General features: G+C 40.7%; 1 protein-coding gene across 4 annotated transcripts in view; it reads left to right on the plus strand.

The window, feature by feature from the left end:
* LOC128448952 (intermembrane lipid transfer protein VPS13B) overlaps nucleotides 1-18,295 on the plus strand; it is a 325,941-nt gene that overhangs the window by 168,425 nt on the left and 139,221 nt on the right. For 2 of the 4 annotated variants that reach the window (XM_053431840.1, XM_053431839.1), the window contains exons 25-31: nucleotides 50-253; nucleotides 5,018-5,189; nucleotides 7,965-8,079; nucleotides 13,066-13,207; nucleotides 14,038-14,310; nucleotides 14,529-14,685; nucleotides 15,123-15,234. In XM_053431840.1, the coding sequence (XP_053287815.1) occupies nucleotides 50-253; nucleotides 5,018-5,189; nucleotides 7,965-8,079; nucleotides 13,066-13,207; nucleotides 14,038-14,310; nucleotides 14,529-14,685; nucleotides 15,123-15,234 (1,175 nt within the window). Of the gene's footprint in view, nucleotides 1-49; nucleotides 254-5,017; nucleotides 5,190-7,964; nucleotides 8,080-12,180; nucleotides 12,248-13,065; nucleotides 13,208-14,037; nucleotides 14,311-14,528; nucleotides 14,686-15,122; nucleotides 15,235-18,295 lie in introns of those variants that run through there. The other 2 variants (XM_053431841.1, XR_008339824.1) reach the window with 2 other exon arrangements.

Below are 18,295 nucleotides of genomic sequence, written 5' to 3' on the forward strand. Positions count from 1 at the left end.
TAACTTGTTGAATTTATGTTGTTTTCCCTATATTTCTGTCACTCTTCAGGTTCAGCTCTTGTATGAGCTTTTCCTGAGCTGGAGCTCTACGTGGGCCCGTCTTCATAGGCATGGCATCTTGCGTCAGACATCCAGCATCCCAGAACCCCCTTCTGGTGCTGCACCATCCTCCCCAATTCGCAGCAGTGCTGGCACTGCCCTGCCTGACACCAGCACCTGCAGTCCCTCTGCAGATTTTGGCTCCCCCACTGAGGTTTGTTTTCTTCCTAAACCTACAAGTTTCACATATGTACATCTAAGTTGCAGACTCTTCTCATGAAAAAAACTTGTACTACCATCAAAGCATGAATTTTTATCTCATTGTCAGTCCATTTTTTGGGTATCGCTCCTTTGATGTGCTACTTGACTATATATCTACGATGACTTCACCAATCTATCAGTCTATTTTTCATCTAATGTGCCGTGAGTCATACAGTAACACATGCTATGTCAGCCTTTGTTGTATACATAATTCTGCCGCTGATTTATGGTTTTTGGGTCTAGTTTTTATTGTTATGAGTAGCTGAGTCAGCGCTAACACGTGAATTTGTGTTGTTTGGGAAGGTTTTTCAAGGCTGGAAAAATCTCCTCAGTGCTTATGTTTCTTTTAGTTTTTCTTACCCAGAGCAGATACCCCAGATACGCTGTGAGCTCTTTTTGATTCATGTAAGCTGGGGCTTGATTGAGAATAAACCAACCCCATACTTTGGGAAAGAACAATAAATTGTATTTACATTTTTCAGCCATATAAATTATAAAAACCCAGAGTATGAAGTATAGCTGTATGTACACATGTTCAAAGCCAATGGAACAAATTATAGTCAACGTTTTAAGGGGCAACAACAAAAGATGAGTGTTATCTTTTCCTCTTGTCCTTAGGTAATAATGATTACCCCAGAATTATTTAATATAGCAGGAGTATTTTCTTCTGTCTAGTTATTACCCTACAGTAGCAGCAACAATGACAAACTGGGGGTCCATAGCCTTTGGGTTGTAGCGCCCCGCCTTCTGTAATATGTGTATGCTTGTGTGAAGTAGGAATATAGAATGCATAAAAATATGATTTTAATTAGTGTTTATTTTCTCAAGCATGTCAACTAGCCCAGGGTGTCACTTGCAGGGCCCTGTCTGCAATGTGAGGCCCCTTGCATCATAGTACAACCATCACACCGCCCTCAAAGGCAATACAGTGTGGATATTTTAGTTCAGTGTTTAATGTGTCAGTTTGCATGTGTCAACATTTGTTTCTGAGTGATCAACATGAATGTGTTGTCATAAGCATAATTTGTAAACCCAGCGAATTTGCAACAGTTCAGTACTGCAGAAAAGGTCCTGTGGTGTTGTGCATCTCTGACAATGCCAGTGACCCCTGCCCACTTGTCATTGTTTAACTAAGTACAAACACTAGTAGAAGTGTTTAGTCCTCTGGGAGGCTGAGTGATTGAGCAAGAATGTTGGAGCTGCTTGATAAATCTCAGCAGTAGTAGTCACTCCAACAATGCTCCCCAACCCCCTGTCCGGCTCAGTTACGATAACCCCTTCACAACATTTATTTCCTCCTCTGCTATTTTATCAAACCAATATTATATTACACTTTCATATACATATGTTTGCAAGTTAATGCAGCAAACTGTTTATTCTCTCTTTTTCTTCTTGTCTGTCTCTTGTCCCTTACATGCCACTCTATTCATCGAAGCTTTAATTTCTATTCTCATATTTATCCAATGTTCACAGCATTCTCTCATAAACCTTAGTCTGCCTTTGTCAACAAAATCTGAACTTGAGCCTAGCCTGAACAAATTATTTCCTGACTAAAGTATAAAAAAAAAGGCTCCTCTGAAAGTACTAATCATTCAATTTTTTTTAATATTTTTTTTCTCCACAGCCCTCCTTTACACTCTCCAAACTTTTACCATACTTCTAGTTTCCTGAAAACTATCTTTCCACTCTTCTTTGTTAATCGGCCTTTTCTTCGATCTTTCTTTGACACTTCCCAGCCTGCTGTTGTCTTCCAATGTTTGGGTCTCTCTGATGAGCAAAGACAAACTCCACAGAGAAAATAAACCCGGATCGTCAGCCCGTTTACAGCGCAGAGGCCCAGGAATTAAATTGTATACTTTACAACTTGGCTTGTAGAGGTGTGGGAAAATAGCTCCCTCTTACACTGTGTGTGTGGGTCTCTGTGTGTGTTTGGGGCCCCAATTTGGCAGCTTAAGAACGTACCAGAGTCCACCTACACCACATCATCACATCTGTTCCTCAAGGCTTCACCTTGATGGGGGTGCTAACTATGTAACTTTTGCTCAGCTGTGACAACAGCATCATGTGCAGCCACAACAGGTTCTTACACGATGCTGTGATGTTTATGTCAGCTCACAGAGAAAACATAGCAATCACATACAACAAACACAAATTATCATTTCAGCTCAAAGCAGCAATCACACATTCCACCCATGTCAAGTCTGTATATGACAAATCAAATTACTGTGACCAAACGTGTGGTTGGTAGTAGCTAGGGTGACAACTCGAACTGGCCAGCAGCTATGATTTACCCAATATTTGAATATTTTTGAACATTACGATCCACATCCTGTCCACACACCTCTAGTACGCTTAGCTATTTTTCGCATGATTCAAGTGGGAAAGGCTCCTTAATTCAGGGTTTAAACATGTTTTTTTCCTGTGGTAAAATCAGTTCACAGTATATGAGACAGAGTAAAGTGACAGCAGCAGTTCTGGCTGGAAATTAGGAGCAGTCACATGTTCAATGCTCTAATGTAACCACGCTACAGTACACTGTGGGCTTCCAACTCGTCAGCGGCTGGCTCCTGTTTCCATACTTGACATTACATAGCCTAATCCAACCAAGTGGCCAGAACTCTAAACTAAATAGTCCTAACCACACACATGCACACATACACACATGCAGTGCTATATTTTGACTCCAACTCAGGAACAATTAGTTCTCAAATGGCAGTTGACACTAAAATATCTCTTATTGAGACAGACTGAACACAGTTAGTGCTTGGCTCATATTACTCACTGCCAGTCACAGTTATTACACACACATACACTGACCTTGATTGTTTGCTTCCATGGAAACGATGGAAACGTAAGATTACACAGAAAGGCACATAATTGAAATGACTGCTGTCTCTGGAGTTATAAAGTGATTCAGCATTGTTATTCTTATCGTTTGTCTGTACAGAATTTAAGTTAGATCATTTTGAGGAGTTATGAATACTAGTGCAGTCTGTGTTGTAAACATGCCTGTTTGGAGTGGGCTGTTTGCTTGGTCGGTGGCAGCTTCTTTTCCTGAGCAGCAGCAAGTAAAGACAAGCTGCGGGACTCAGAACCCGGGAGCTGCACAGCGGATAAGGAACAAAAGGCTGGAGAATTAGTTGTCTTCCTTGTTGTTGTGAACGCGCTGTTGTCGTCATCACATACATTGATGAGTCCCAGCCGCTGCTGCTACACAGTGCTGGTCGCCTGTTTATTCAAAGTTTATTAATATTGAATGTGTTATCTTTGCACTTCCCTGTGCCCTTAACAATGCACAACATGTGAAGCCAATAAGATGAATGGTTCTCAAGACATGCATTACACATACACATGGGATTATAAGATAGATGTATATTTAGATATGTTCTGAATTCGGGTATAGCTGTTTAAAATATGGTAGCACTCTTTCAATGTCCTCGAGTCAAAGTTGATGCTTGTATTCATGGTGCATTCCTTATCTTTTTACAATTTTTTTTGCTCACAGATTTAAAATATTAAATATTAAAGAAAATGTTTGAACAGATAAGATAAAACCTTTTTGATTTTTCTTTTGGAGCCGGTGCATGGAGCATATACACTAGTGTCTGGTTTGTTTGTAAAGTTGAATCTATTTTAGAATTGACATAATCAGTAATTTACTTATACTATTGTCGTTGTTATTGAGCTCCGCTGTCAGCCACCCTCAACTACACAAATGAATGAATCTCTCCCCCCCCCTCCCTTAAAAAAAAACACTTATGGAAAGAGGACATAATTTCCTCATCTGGATCCTCTTTAAAACACTGTAATCAGCCCAGCAGCTGTGCTTTCTAATTGAGATGGTTGATAACCACCTCACCAACCACAGCCAGGCTCGATAACCATGACACAATCTATCATTACAACACTGCAATGGGAGAAACTGTGGAAAAAGTGAAATCCTGCAAAACTGCCATATTGTCTGAGTCAACCAGGCAGATATATATTTGGAAAACAGATTTACCAGGACGAGAGCGGAAGAAATAATAAAAAAGTCCCCCGTGCTTCGCCAAACCCCTAGTCATGAGATGAGAGCTCATAGAAGGCAGCCTCCTCCGCCGCATCCTGCTTGCCTCCACTTCACCCCCCACCTCTGGTTTTCACTTCCTATTTTCTCAGGCTGCAAGACGTTTGTGTCTTGGCTCACTTGAGTGAAAGCAGCTCATATGGATGCTGGTGGCTTAGTTTGGGGTGAACATCAGTGACAGCTCCAGACAATGCCCCCCCACACACACATACGCTCAGCTTTGAGGGGAGCTCTGCTCACCAGACACTGATGTCATTTACTCTCTAGAGGGCTTGATTGCGGGTGGTTGCTTTGTTATGGCTACATGCTATGCAACAACACTTTTCAAACACACACATTTACTGAACACATGGTCAAACATGCACACAAGTAGACAGCAAACAAACAGATGGAAGGCAAATATACCAGTTTGTAAGTAACATTTGTATTTTTGAAACACGTGTTTTTCAAAACGAATTTTGATTTTGGTCTTTCCTTGAGTGTTCGACTTACCTCTCATCATGTTAACTGCATTGCAAGGTGTTCATCACTTGAATACAGAATTCAAGCATAGCATATTTATATAACACCTCATTTTTATAGATATGCATATTTTCAGTTTGTAACCAGGTTACCAGCCTTGACTAAACAGATCTTGTTTTGATTCCATAGGGTGACTCAGTACCTGCTGCGGACAACAGTCCATTCCCCGACACAGTGACTTTGGAGCAGAAAACAAGCAGTATCGGTGGTTCCAGCGGGAAGGTTAGCCTTTGGATGCAGTGGATGTTACCCAAGGTCACCATTAAACTATTTGCTCCTGACCCAACTGCCAAAAACACAGGTACATTAACCCAGACAAAACAACCATTTTCTCTCACAATTTTGTGCAAGTTATACATTAAATTGGAGATATTACAATTCTATTTAGCATCTGCAAACCAGATCATCCAGCTTAAAGTTGAATTGTGTAAAAGGAATGTTGTGTAGGGCCTCACAGAGATTGTTTTACCTTGACACATCCTAAATAGGCATTACTTTGGATTTTGGCTTAATAGCAAAAAGGAAAAAAAGCAATTGTAGATTTAATGGTTCGAGGATATATTGTTATGCTATTATATGTTGGAAGGTTAGAAGGCTTTGCTAAAAGGCACGAGTCAGTGTTACACTTTCCTTCTTTTAAGATGAGCCATTTAAGATGAAGAGACAAGCGTTTCCAATGCTGGATTTAGAAAACTCATACATCAATGCAATGTTCTGAGAATATGAGTTTCTGAGTATCTAACAACTTGGGAGAGTTCTTTCCACACATTATCCACATAAAGCTGACAAGACTTGTGTTTCAATATTAATAAGCCATTAGGAACTTCTGTGTTTCTTAGAATCACCATAGGGCACAGTACAACACCAACCATAGTTTCACACGCATGAAGCCCATTTTTCCAAGCTAGTATGTGATTGTGGGACTTTCTCAGTGGAAACAATGAGAGTGAACCAGCAGTTAAGCTCACAGGCTAGGTTCAATGCAAAGTTAATCAGTTCTCAAAGCCTACTCACTTTGCCTGCTGAGGCTGGGTCTGCCTGCCTGCACACAAGGTGATTTGAGGCCCACACATACAGTGCCTTACATAAGTATTCACCCCCCTTGGACTTTTTCCCATTATGTACTGTTACTAACTGGAATTCAAATAGACTTAAATAAACTTTTTCCCGTTTGATCAACAAAACATGCATAGTACTTTGGAGGTGCAAAATAAATTTGATTGTGACACAAACAATAATGAGAACAAAAAAGTTGACATCTGTTGGGTGCATAAGTATTCACCCCCCTGTGTCAATACTTGGTAGAACCCCCTTTCGCTGCAATTACAGCTGCAAGTCTTTTGGGGTATGTCTCTACCAGCTTTGCACATCTAGAGATGGAAAGGTTTGTCCATTCTTCTTGGCAAAAAAAGATGAAGCTCAGTCAGATTGGATGGAGACCGTCTGTGAACCGCAATCTTCAAGTCTTGCCATAGATTCTCTATTGGATTGAGGTCTGGGCTTTGACTGGGCCATTTTAAGACATTAACATTCTTTAATCCAAACCATTCCTTTGTAGCTCTGGCTGTATGTTTAGGGTCATTGTCCTGCTGGAAGATGAACCTCCGCCCCAGTCTAAAGTCTTTTGCAGACTGCATCAGATTTTCTTCAAGGATTTCCCTGTATTTGGCTCCATCCATCTTTCCCTCTATTCTGACCAGTTTCCCTGTACCTGCTGAAGAGAAGCATCCCCACAGCATGATGCTACCACCACCATGTTTCACTGTTGGGATGGTGTGCTCAGGGTGATGGGCAGTGTTGGGTTTTCGCCCAACACTGTTAAATTTTGGTCTCATCTGACCAGAGCACCTTCTTCCACATGTTTGCTGTGTCTCCCACATGGCTTCTGGCAAACTCCAAACGGGATTTTTTATGGATCCCTTTCAACAATGGCTTTCTTCTTGCCACTCTTCCATAAAGGCCAGATTTGTGGAGTAGACGACTAATAGTTGTCCTGTGGACAGATTCTCCCACCTCAGCTGTGGATCTCTGCAACTCCTCGAGAGTAACCATGGGCCTCCTGGTTGCTTCTCTGATTAATTTTCTCCTTGTCCGACTCTTCAGTTTGGGTGGACGGCCTCCTCTTGGTAGGTTTGCGGTTGTGCCATATTCTTTCCATTTTCTTATGATGGATTTTATGGTGCTCAGAGAGATGTTCAAAGCTCTGGATATTTTTTTATAACCTAACCCTGCTTCATATTTCTCCACAACTTTATCCCTGACCTGTTTGGTGAGCTCCTTGGTCTTCATGATGCTGTTTGTTCAGTAATGATCTCCAACAAACTCTGAGTCCGTCACAGAACAGGTGTATTTATACTGAGATTAAATTGCAGACAGGTGGACCCTATTTACTAATTATGTGACTTGCAAATGTGACTTGTGAATGCAATTGGTCGCACCAGATCTTTGTTAGGGGTTTCACAGTAAAGGGGGTGAATGCATATGCACTCAACAGTGCATATGCATATGCATTTATTTGTAAATAATTGTGAAATCCATGTAATATTTCCCCCCACTTCCAAATGATGCACTATTTTGTGTTGGTCCATTACATAAACTCACGATGAAATAAATTTTAATCTGTGGTTATACCATGACAAAATGTAGAAAAGTCCAAAGGGGGTGAATACTTATGCAAGGCACTGTATATTTTTATGAATACATAGGTGTGTTTGTGAGTCTTGATTCGCTTAAAAAAAAACACTGTGCAGAAACTGACCACAGTAGTTGTATCAGGGACCTGGACAGGGTTAGATGCAGTGCAGGTTGTTGCTCACAGAAATGAAATTCACTCTCACATATGACACTTCTCTCTTTAATTCCACGTTCTACTATGCTGCCTGTTTGCCAAGTATAAGTTTGGCCACTCACCATGCTAAAAGAGATGGGAGACCATCTCATCTTTCACAGTTTGGCAAACCAAGGATCAAAACACAAATAGGCTACTTAATGAAGGGAATGCCTTTACGTTGTGAATCACTTAATGATATTGCAATGCAGAAAACATGATTTTCTGTCTTATGTGTGTCTCTGCCAGAGATCTGCGTCATCAGTGAACTAGAAGACCTGAGTGCCTCCGTAGATGTCCAGGATGTTTATACAAAAATCAAATGTAAAGTTGGCAGCTTCAACATCGACCACTACCGACGCAGGTACAGTACATCTAGTAAATGTAAACATATCCACATATATATTTAGGTTATTACTTAACTTGGAGTAAACTCAGGAGCAGGTTTGGATTAAATGACAATGTCCCTTCTAACTAACGACAATCCTGCTTTGGCTCATTTTAATGTTATAACCCATGAGTTCTCATTACTGCATTATTATTCAAGTACTTAGTACTCATGAGTCAGACTACACCCATCTTCAGACCACATCTCAACTCACCTTGAGGGGTGACGTGGCAGTCGAGTGGTTAGTGAGCATTTGACGTGGGTGGAAAAGCCCTCAGTTGCATGTCATCCCCTTACTCTCTTTCGACACATTTCCTTTCTTTCTTTACTGTGTCCATCAAATATCAGCATCAAAAACCCAGAGATGTAATATAAACTACAGAACTCTAAAGTTTTGTGACTGTATCTTGCCAACGGTCATTTTATTTTGGTGATACAGACAAAAACTAAAATAACTCAATCACTGGGTTAGTCCCTGCTACAGTAAATGTCTTCTAGACCACATTTTGTGATAATGACACACACACACATGCACGCACGCACACACACACACACACACGCACACACACACGCACACACACACACACACAAATCCATGCCGTCTTGCCAGTAATTATGTTAAACTAGCTGATGATTTCAATTTAGGGGCAGTCTCTCTATCCATGAGGTGACTGCCCCAACATGCATGTGCTCTCACAGTCCCAGAGTCTACACACGCACGCACACACCCTTTTACACACACATTTACCACCAAGACCACTAACACTTTGTCTGTTTCCACTACTCTTCATATGGGTGATTTTGGGGGATTATCACCTCAGTGTCATCGTCATCCCAGACAGCTGTTGTGGTGGTGACCACAGATTAACACACAGATGGACAGACATATGGACCAACAGACTAAAGTCTAGTCACTAGACGGATGGGTTGAACAGGCTGCGGGCTGGCCCAACTGTGTCTCACGTAGCAGAAGAGTTCAGTCAGTCACTCATTTTCTCTCAGCCTGCGGTGTCTGAATAAATTCTCAGAAACATTAACACATTGTTAGGGGAGGAAAACCACCGGGCGATGTTCCACTACATCCTTATGGTAGTCTCTCCCCACGTCAAGCTCCACTCAAAATGGGGTAATTTAGCTCTGGTGAAATTATTAAAGCACATTGAAACTGTGATTAAAGATTTTTGGATCTTCTTCCATGCCCCACGCACATATTCTTGCCATTGATTGGAGGGGCCTCGTTTTCCATATCTAAATCCCTTTTTTTCCTCCCTGTATTTCGTTGTCTTTGCCTTGATCACATACATCTGTGATGGAGTCAGCAGCTCCAAGTGTGTGCACTGTGTACGTGCCTAAGGTCATGTTCTGTTGGGAAGAGAGGCAAGAGGAGGCAATTCTCCATGTCTTAATCTGAGGAGATAATGAAACAGCGATCTAGCAATCCACCATGTTGCATCCAGCGGACTGGAGAGTGTTTCGCTATGTTTTCAGGTCTTTGCCTGCCTAGACATGTTCCTATAAGTGCCTCCTTCTCTGATTGAGCCAGACACTGACAGGAAGAAGGACCTCTTGGGCGCTGCACCCAAATTGAACTCCATCATTAGCAATCAGCGTTCTCTCCACTGATTTGAAAATATAAATTAATTCTGATTTGCCAGATTTTAAAATCGACTTAGCCTGTTCCTAGGTATTTTAGGTCCAGGACAGAGTGGGACTCAGGTGATTGTTTTGTCTTTGAACCTGACTGTCTAGCAAGGATTTCACAGACCTCCCTGTTTGATTGTAGTCATCTTATTTATCGTCTGTCAGGCCACATGTGTTTTGTACAGTTTGTAGAACCACCCCAAGCCATGATAATGTGTGTTATTAGAATTTTTTTGGGTGTGAAAGTGTTGTGGGTCATATCATAGTTTTCGATTCTCACAGGTGTGTGTCCAATTGCTTCTGAGACAGAGCCAACCTTAATCTCTGTAGTAGACCTATGCCTTCCCAAATAGATAATGGGTCAATTTTCTAATTTCTAGGTTATTTCAGTTTAATGTGCATTTAACAACGTGTTCTCAACATACTTTTAACAAACCAAAGTTCTGGCAGGGAGATACAATGCAACATCCTCGCCAGGTTATAGTCATGGCTGTTTAGGACACAGTGAAAGACCTCTGGGCTCAGGGCCCACTCTAATCTGTATCATCCACATATACAAGCGAGTCCACAGAGGCTGGAGTCCATATTAATCATTCTGAACAGATAATTGTTTGGTATTTCATCACCCACCCCAGGTGTTTTGTGTGCAATGGGTCCGATTAAATCAAACCTGACAGACAAAATGTTTCATCTAGCCCTAGCTATCTCACTTTTGGTAAATAAATGGAAAGTTAGATAGAGGAGGCAAATATTGGAGGTAAATATATAATTGAAAACCCTGTTGTATCAAAAATAGGAGGACAGTAAAGGGGTAAATGAGGGTAGTAAATTGACAAAGGAGTTGATAAATACAATATATATAAATATATATATATATATATATATATATATATATATATATATATTTATATATATATATATATATATATATGCATGGAGCAGAGGATGTAAATTAAAATGCGATAAGGTTGCGAGGGAGTGATTGGATATTAAACTCTGTGGGTTTCCTATCCTGTTGGAAGTTCTGGTTTTCCAAACTTTCAATAACTTCTTCTCCTTCATATTTTAGGCAGGTCTTGCCAAAAGGTGTACCATTACCTATTCTGAAATGCAGGGACGACCCCCACCCTACCCAGAGAGAGGGGCTTCGGTGACAGTTCACCTTTTAGTCGCGCCAAGGAGCATCACACACAGATTGAAGTTGATGTCTTCCAGCTGTTTTGCAAATGGCTGGGAGCGAAGGATGCATGGATGGGAGCAAAGAGAGAAGAGAGGAATTATGAGCTGGTGGGGGGTCCATATGTGTTAGTTACTGTTACAGCCAAGTGGTGAGATTACAGAAATATTCACATAGACACAGAAATATGTAACATAAAGTTCAAACACTAGAAAGTGATACATGCAAAAATGCATGCTCACAACTAAGCCCACTCCTCACTCACTGAACTTGTAATTCTCTGTTGAGGAGTAATGAAGAGGGAGGGGGGGAATCAAAGCGTCCGGAGGTTGGACCGGCTGCCTTGGTCAACCGGGGTCAAGCAGGCTGTACCGGTAATAATCCCTACGTTTGTTACGAGTTTTCCTCTAGATAGTCAAGTTTGATCGTCTTTTCCACGCTCCTCCAGGGCCGTGACCGACTCTGGCAGGGCCGATCCGAGGACCTCACTAAACCATCCAATGGGTAGTGGCGATGTGTGTACAAAGGGCAGGGACTTAATCAATGCGACCACATTCCCCATCCATTTATTCCCTTTAGAATTATCAAGGTGCTCATGCAGGAGCTCGGTTCAGTTCAGTCTTTATTATTCCGTCTAATATGAGCTACTTTAAGACATTTTCTGACGGGTGACTTTTACTTTTGTGTGTGTATGTGTGTGTGTGTGTGTGTGTGTGTTTGTGTGTGTGTGTGTGTGTGTGTGTGTGTGTGTGTGTGTGTGTGTGTGTGTGTGTGTGTGTGTGTGTGTGTGTGTGTGTGTGTGTGTGTGTGTGTGTGTGTGTGTGTGTGTGTGTTTGTTTGTGTGTGTGTGTCAGTGTGTTTTATATAATGTATGTTTTTATGTTGAGTTATTGTGTCTGTTTTCATTAACTTCATTTCATTTTTTCTTTACAGGTGCTCTCTGCTTAGATGAACACATAGAAATCTAATGTTACAAATCATAACTTTACATTATTGAACTAAAACACATGCTGCAAATGTTATCACCATCTCAAAGAATTTTCTCAATTAGAAAGGAAACTGTTATTTTATGCTGAATTTGATGCATGCCACTAGGCTGTGAAACTTCGATAAGAATGTCAGTATCAGTCTGTGGTTAACTTATCTAAATGTAACTTTGTAAGTACTGTTGCCATTAAAGAGATATTATCAGGAACTGCAACTGCAGCATTAATAGTCCCAGATGCCCAATTAAAGTTTGGCCGTGTCTGTCTCTCTAGGCCAGGGCATGACTGGCACTCAGGCCACAGTGAAGGACTCATTCTACAGTGCAAGGAGACAGCCGCGGTGAGGCTTCTGCCTGTGCCACAGCAGCAATAGCAGCCTTAGGCTTCTTTATACAGTGCCTCTGCCATTCTGCTGTTTCTAATCAAGGTCACTCATCTCTGCTGATACTGGACAGACAGGAAAACAGAGGAGGCATGATAAGGAAACAAAGGTTTTGGCTATAACTCTGTGTCCTTAAACCTTAATACCATACCTTATAATTTTGAGGAAAATGGGAAAAATATAGATATAAAATGTCATACCCCTGTCTCTCCAGTGGCTCTGATTGGCTAAATAATCAAGCAAAGAAAATTGGGTGACAACCACTCGTGTGCGTTTGTGTCTTATCTGTGGGATCCAAAACTTAAACCAATACTGGGAAAGGGGTCTTTAGTCTTTTGGACCTCGCTGGGGTTGTGGCAGGAGACCTTGACATAGGCCTCCATTCTCTTGTTGAAGAAATCTTATTGTGGAGATGGTCTTATACTGGTACCTAACAAATTAAATTTGTATTGGACATTGTTCAACTAGTTACGCTCTTGAATTACACAATCAATACAATTAAACAACTTTTTTTTAAATCTTGTCTAAGATGGAATTTTTTTTTTTATTAAAAACACTTGTCACCCTAGAATTAAACACATTTTCTAGTGTTATTTGTGCTGGATAGTATGAGACCAATCCTCACTTTTTAATTTATTCTGTCATTGATTTTTCCAAAAACTCTTCCATGTGTCATGCTTTTCTTCCTTTTCTCCCCTTTCCTGTGTCTTTTTGTCGTCTCTGCTCCTCTCTACTTCTGTTTTCTCTTCCTCCTCTTTCCCTCTCCTTGCCTCCAGTATGGAGGATGGTGTTCGGAGCTCAGGCAGCTGTGGAGGAGTGGTCCTCTCTTGCACTGACAAACTGAACAGACGCACTGTGTTGGTTCGACCCATCAGCAAGCAAGAATCTTTCAGCCACTTCTCTGGCTTTTTCCCTCCTGTAAGATTCCACTAGTTCTTTTTAGTTGATCCTGCATATCCTCCATCAACAGTGGCCTAAAAGAAAAGGGATGTTTGATCCTCAGAGATATTTGAGACACTAGTGCTCTAAATTGAATTCAAACAACATTTTTAAATGTTAACTTTTTACAAGTATGTTTCCAAATGAATTCATTATTTTATACTTTGAGCAATTTTTCAGTTAATAGTTTCATTTATTGACAGGTAGTAAGCCCGCTGTTAATGGATGTTTGCAGGTTTTACCCCCAAACAAATCTACCTTCCTTTTAATCACACAGTGATGTGTGAATGAATGTCTTTTAATGGGTATTTAAATGATACTTAACTAACTTAACTCTAAACAAGTCAGCCTAAGAAAACAGCTGCATCTCCATTAATACCCTGTTCTAAAGGGATTGAGGCCTTGATCCAATCTAAATTACTGCAAAGAAAATGAATAGATTGGCTGAAGCCCTCCTGTATAGCAAGTAACTTCAGCTTTACTTTTTAAAGGATTACACAGAGGGTGTGTCTTTTTTTATTTTGGCTGAGTTTTAAGGTTAAATTATACTAAAATGCAAGTGGTACATCTAAACCTGGCCTTCGAAATTCCAAATTTTAAATAGGGCATTGCTAAGAGTAAATTTCTAAATCTACCAAAAGGATCTGTATCATGATTTGAATAGTTATGTAAAATATAGTGATTTTTTTTTTAGCCAAGCTTAACCATCATCACAGAAATCAGACAAAATTAACAATGAACAGTTGAGGTTTTTGCTCTGTGTGTTGAAAATTCATGAGTGTGATTTGTCCTGTCTCACCACTGGTCAGACGGCATCCAAAGTCCTGGAGGGCTCTCACCAGCAGCACGGCTTCCTGTCAATCACCTACACTCAGGCTGTCACCAAAAATGTCCGTCACAAACTCACCACTCGGTCTGAGCGGCCGACGCGCAGTAGTGGGACTACTGCCAGCCAGCGATTGACCAGCGATCCACTGGCCGACAGCTCGCCTCAGTTCCTCAGAGAAATCCTGCTGACAGCCCAGCCTTTTGATGCTGTGCTCTCCTGTCCATTACTGGCTACTGTAACAGGGGTTCTCCAGGTAGAAAAGACTGTTGGTTCTAAAAACCAACTGTAACTGCTGGAAAGAAATGTTTTTATTTTTTATTTTCTTGCCTTAATTAAATTGTTTAATGTATTTTATTAGGTTATTTTCATGATCAGGATTAATTTCCCTATTTGAACCAGCCAAAAAAACAACAAAGCTTATGGTTAAGATCCTGTGAAATGATATGTACTTTTGACTTCATGTCGTTGTAGGCAAGGGTGCCAAGACGCTACAGAGAGCGTGGGAAGTCTGCTGGCCAGCCAATGAGAAGCCACATGCTGACTTCTCGGTGTTTGCCTCTCATGTACATCAACACCAGTGTGATCAGGGTCTTCTGTCCTGGAGTACAAGACAAAGATCCAGCATCAGGTCAGACAACTACTTGTCTCGTTTGGAATTACACTTGTTTACATATGGTAACATTTAACAACAATAGGACAACATTATGTCACAGGCTTTGTTTTCAAGACTGTGGGATATTTATAAATTAGTCCCTGTCATGGTTGAGAAGACATAGCAGACCAACCATATTGTTTTGATATTTTTCCGAGACATTTGCAAAAATAAATATCTGAGGCTGTGAAGAGACAACCACAGTTATACACTCCTACAGAATATAAAATAATTGTAGCAAATTTATTTATTCATTTAGAATTGTAATGACTAATGGTAGTAAGGCTGCACTATTAAGTCCATGTAAGACACAGTGAACACATAGCCCAATATAATAATTTTTAGTAATTCATGAAAGACATTATTAAAACTGCTGTTTGTGTGTGTGTGTGTCTATGTGTCTCTCTCTGTAGATCTCCAAGTGAAACAAGAGGACACCCTGGTGTTAAAGATGGGTTCCCTTAGCATGGCTCCTCAGGCCGATAACCCACTGACCCGCACTGTGCTGCGAAAAGACATCTACCAGTAAGACATGTTTTCCTCCCACTGAAACTTGTGAGACTTTTGTTTTTGTGGTTGACTGGTAAATATATATTTAAATGATGAAAACTGTGGATTTAAGGCTCTGTTAAAGGGATACATTTAGTATTTAGTTTTAAAATGATGTATATTTCATCACACATAACTATTAAGCCATGTAATTCATTTCTAAATTGATGCAAAACATTAAAGTTCCACAGAAGCAAATAATATCCCTTGCATAGCATATTAATAATTATATTATTTAAACCTTTTTTTTTACAACTTTTCTACTACTACTACCTTCTCCTGTGTTTATTTATGATAGCTTATACTATATGCTTGTCCTATTTCTCTAATACAAGATGATGTTTTACATCATAAGTGTCATATTTGAAACCTCATCACACTGAAATCTATCTTAAATCGATCACACCTGCATAGCTTTTTTACATTATGCTTCAAAATTGCACACACCGCTGACTGGTTGTATAAGAACAACAACAAACTTGTGACCACCGTTCATTAAGGGTGCCACTAAACTTTGTCTTACCTCAATCACACTCCAGAAAATCTGCTTTTGGTGTCTATGTGCATGTACATGGGTGCACGTTCATTCCTTCATGATATTTGCTGTCTCATGGGAGATTTTCGGGGTACAACAATTGACAGCGCTGCATTGTGGCTAAGGTGCCCCTGTAATGACAGAGTGCATTGAGTGACACCTTGGGGCTCTGCTGGGCCCTACAGCTGAAACACAAAACTGTTGACACAAGCCTCCCATGCCATGTGGATCAAATTGCTCGGCAGGAAAAATCTAGACTTCTGAGAGAAATAGTTCAGTGCAAAACACATTTCCCTACTATAGGCAACTAAAATAATCTGGATTGTGTCATAACTGCCTCTAAACCGCAGCCCCACAGTGTGTGTGAGAGAGAGAGGGAGCAGTTGTGTGAATGGGCAGATATGGAGCTGGCAAACACATGTAATGAGGGAGATAAAAGTGGTGCCTAATGCTTTGTGCAGCTGCAAGTGAGCTGACACAAGATGTAAAATGCAGAAAAAGAAGAAAGGAAGGTGGACAACAAAAGGAGACAAGAGGCCACTTTAGACGTTATTTCTGCCTTCAGTTAGTGGAAGTGTCATATGTAGAGAGAGTGTATAGAGCAGGGAGGCAGATGGGATCTAGGCCTACGGGCAATGTGTAACCAACAAGGCAAGACTGAGAGAACTACCACACTCTTTCCAACCATGTCCAGATTTCTCCCAGAGTACCCAAGATGTCTTCCTCACAGTCTTTCATTTACTCATTTGATGTACTGGAGAAAAGAATGTATTGATCAGTAACCATAGCTACTGTTTTGCAGGGACTTTTGGTGGGTACTTTTTTATCCCCACTAGTGTACTGCACTGAAATGTTTGTTGTTTGTTTTGGTACAAGTTAGCACAGCTAACTTCTACATTACCATGGAAACTGTGCCTACATTTATCTTGTTGACATGTTTGCCATTTTATATCATCTCAGATGATAAATGGTGATCTTGTAGGCATCGAAAATAAGCTTAAGTTTTTCTCAGAATTTTACAAAAGAAAACTGTTAGACCAGCCATGCAATTTTACCCCATACTGGCCAGTAATATTGTTGGCTCTGTGACTCTGGTGTCCAAGTAGATTGCTTCACAAGATGCTTAGCCCTGACCTGAACACACATACCACTGTGCAGCCTTCTAGACATACACAGGCATGCAGTTAACACAGTCAGGCACATGTGCATTTGCAAACAAAAAACTTGCCCACACTCAGTCCCGCATTCACCTCCAATTGTGCATTCTACCAAATACTCTACATGCAAAATGTACACAAAATACATATATGTATTATCTCTCACAAACACTAACATCAGGCATGGTCATGTGTACAAATACACCCACATTCATTCACCCCCTTAAACTCTGCACACAGAAGCCAAAAACCACCACTTCCCTCTCTGCAGTGAAACCCAGGAATTATGTCCGACCGCTCTCTGTGTTCATTCTTCCATTCCTTACCATGCATTATCTCACCACCTTCCCTGTTCACATCTGCCCTCCAATTTCAGATGATCACAATTCTGAGTCACCTGATTCAAAAGCCCTATCTGTAACCAAATGAAGCTATAGGAATGAATAGTTTCTTTCACGCCTTCTAGACATTTGTTGCAATTCTGCTTAAAGCTCACCACTAATGCCACACTTTCTCAAAAGTGAATGACTGACCTAAGCAGCTCGGCTCTCTCTGTCTTCTATACATGAAATGATTACCTCACACTTTCCAGGGTTAACTGTAATAACACCCTGGGTAGAGTGAAGGGTAAAATAGCAAGCATGTGTAAATATCCTGAGCATATCTTGAAAGTCTTCTACAAACACTGTTTTTGACACTTCAAACCTCCCCAACTTCCCTTTCAGCCTCAACATGTTTCGGGTACACTGTGTATTTATAATGCAGTGTAGATATATTTCTTCAAAGAATTCAAAATAAACCAGTTTGACTGTAAAGCTGTAGAGCTAAGTTGATATTCCCCTCCAGATTCATTTGGTAACAATTAACACAGCTTCATTTGATCATATGATGTTAAATTTCGTTTCCCTGAAGGAGAAGGTCCCCAGGGGCCTCTTTACCAAGCAGGAATTATGACACAGTGCTTCAGGCTTCCCCTCTTTCTCCCTCTTCATCTTCAGCTACAAGGCCACTGTCAATTTACACAGCTGAAATCATTTTCCTGTCTTGAAAAAGTCTGCTTTTTCCAAGTACATGAGAGTCGGCCCAGGGAATGTCCAGCATGCATTCAGCCCTGACTTTCTTGTGGTTTGGGCCCGCTGCAAAATCTCACAGATCTTTTACTCCCCACTTCTATTTTCTTTCATTGTCTCTCTGTCCCTCCTGTTTTTTTCCAGTGAGAATTTTTTTCACTCATGGAACACTTAATTGAAAGCTTCTCGTGGGCTGGGGCGAAAGAGGACCACTCTTACAAATACCACAAGAAGATTGAGTTTCCCTGTAGGGGCCAACATTCATGTTATATCTC

Source organism: Pleuronectes platessa, chromosome 10, assembly GCF_947347685.1.
Source record: "Pleuronectes platessa chromosome 10, fPlePla1.1, whole genome shotgun sequence".
NCBI classification, from domain to species: Eukaryota; Metazoa; Chordata; class Actinopteri; order Pleuronectiformes; family Pleuronectidae; genus Pleuronectes; species Pleuronectes platessa.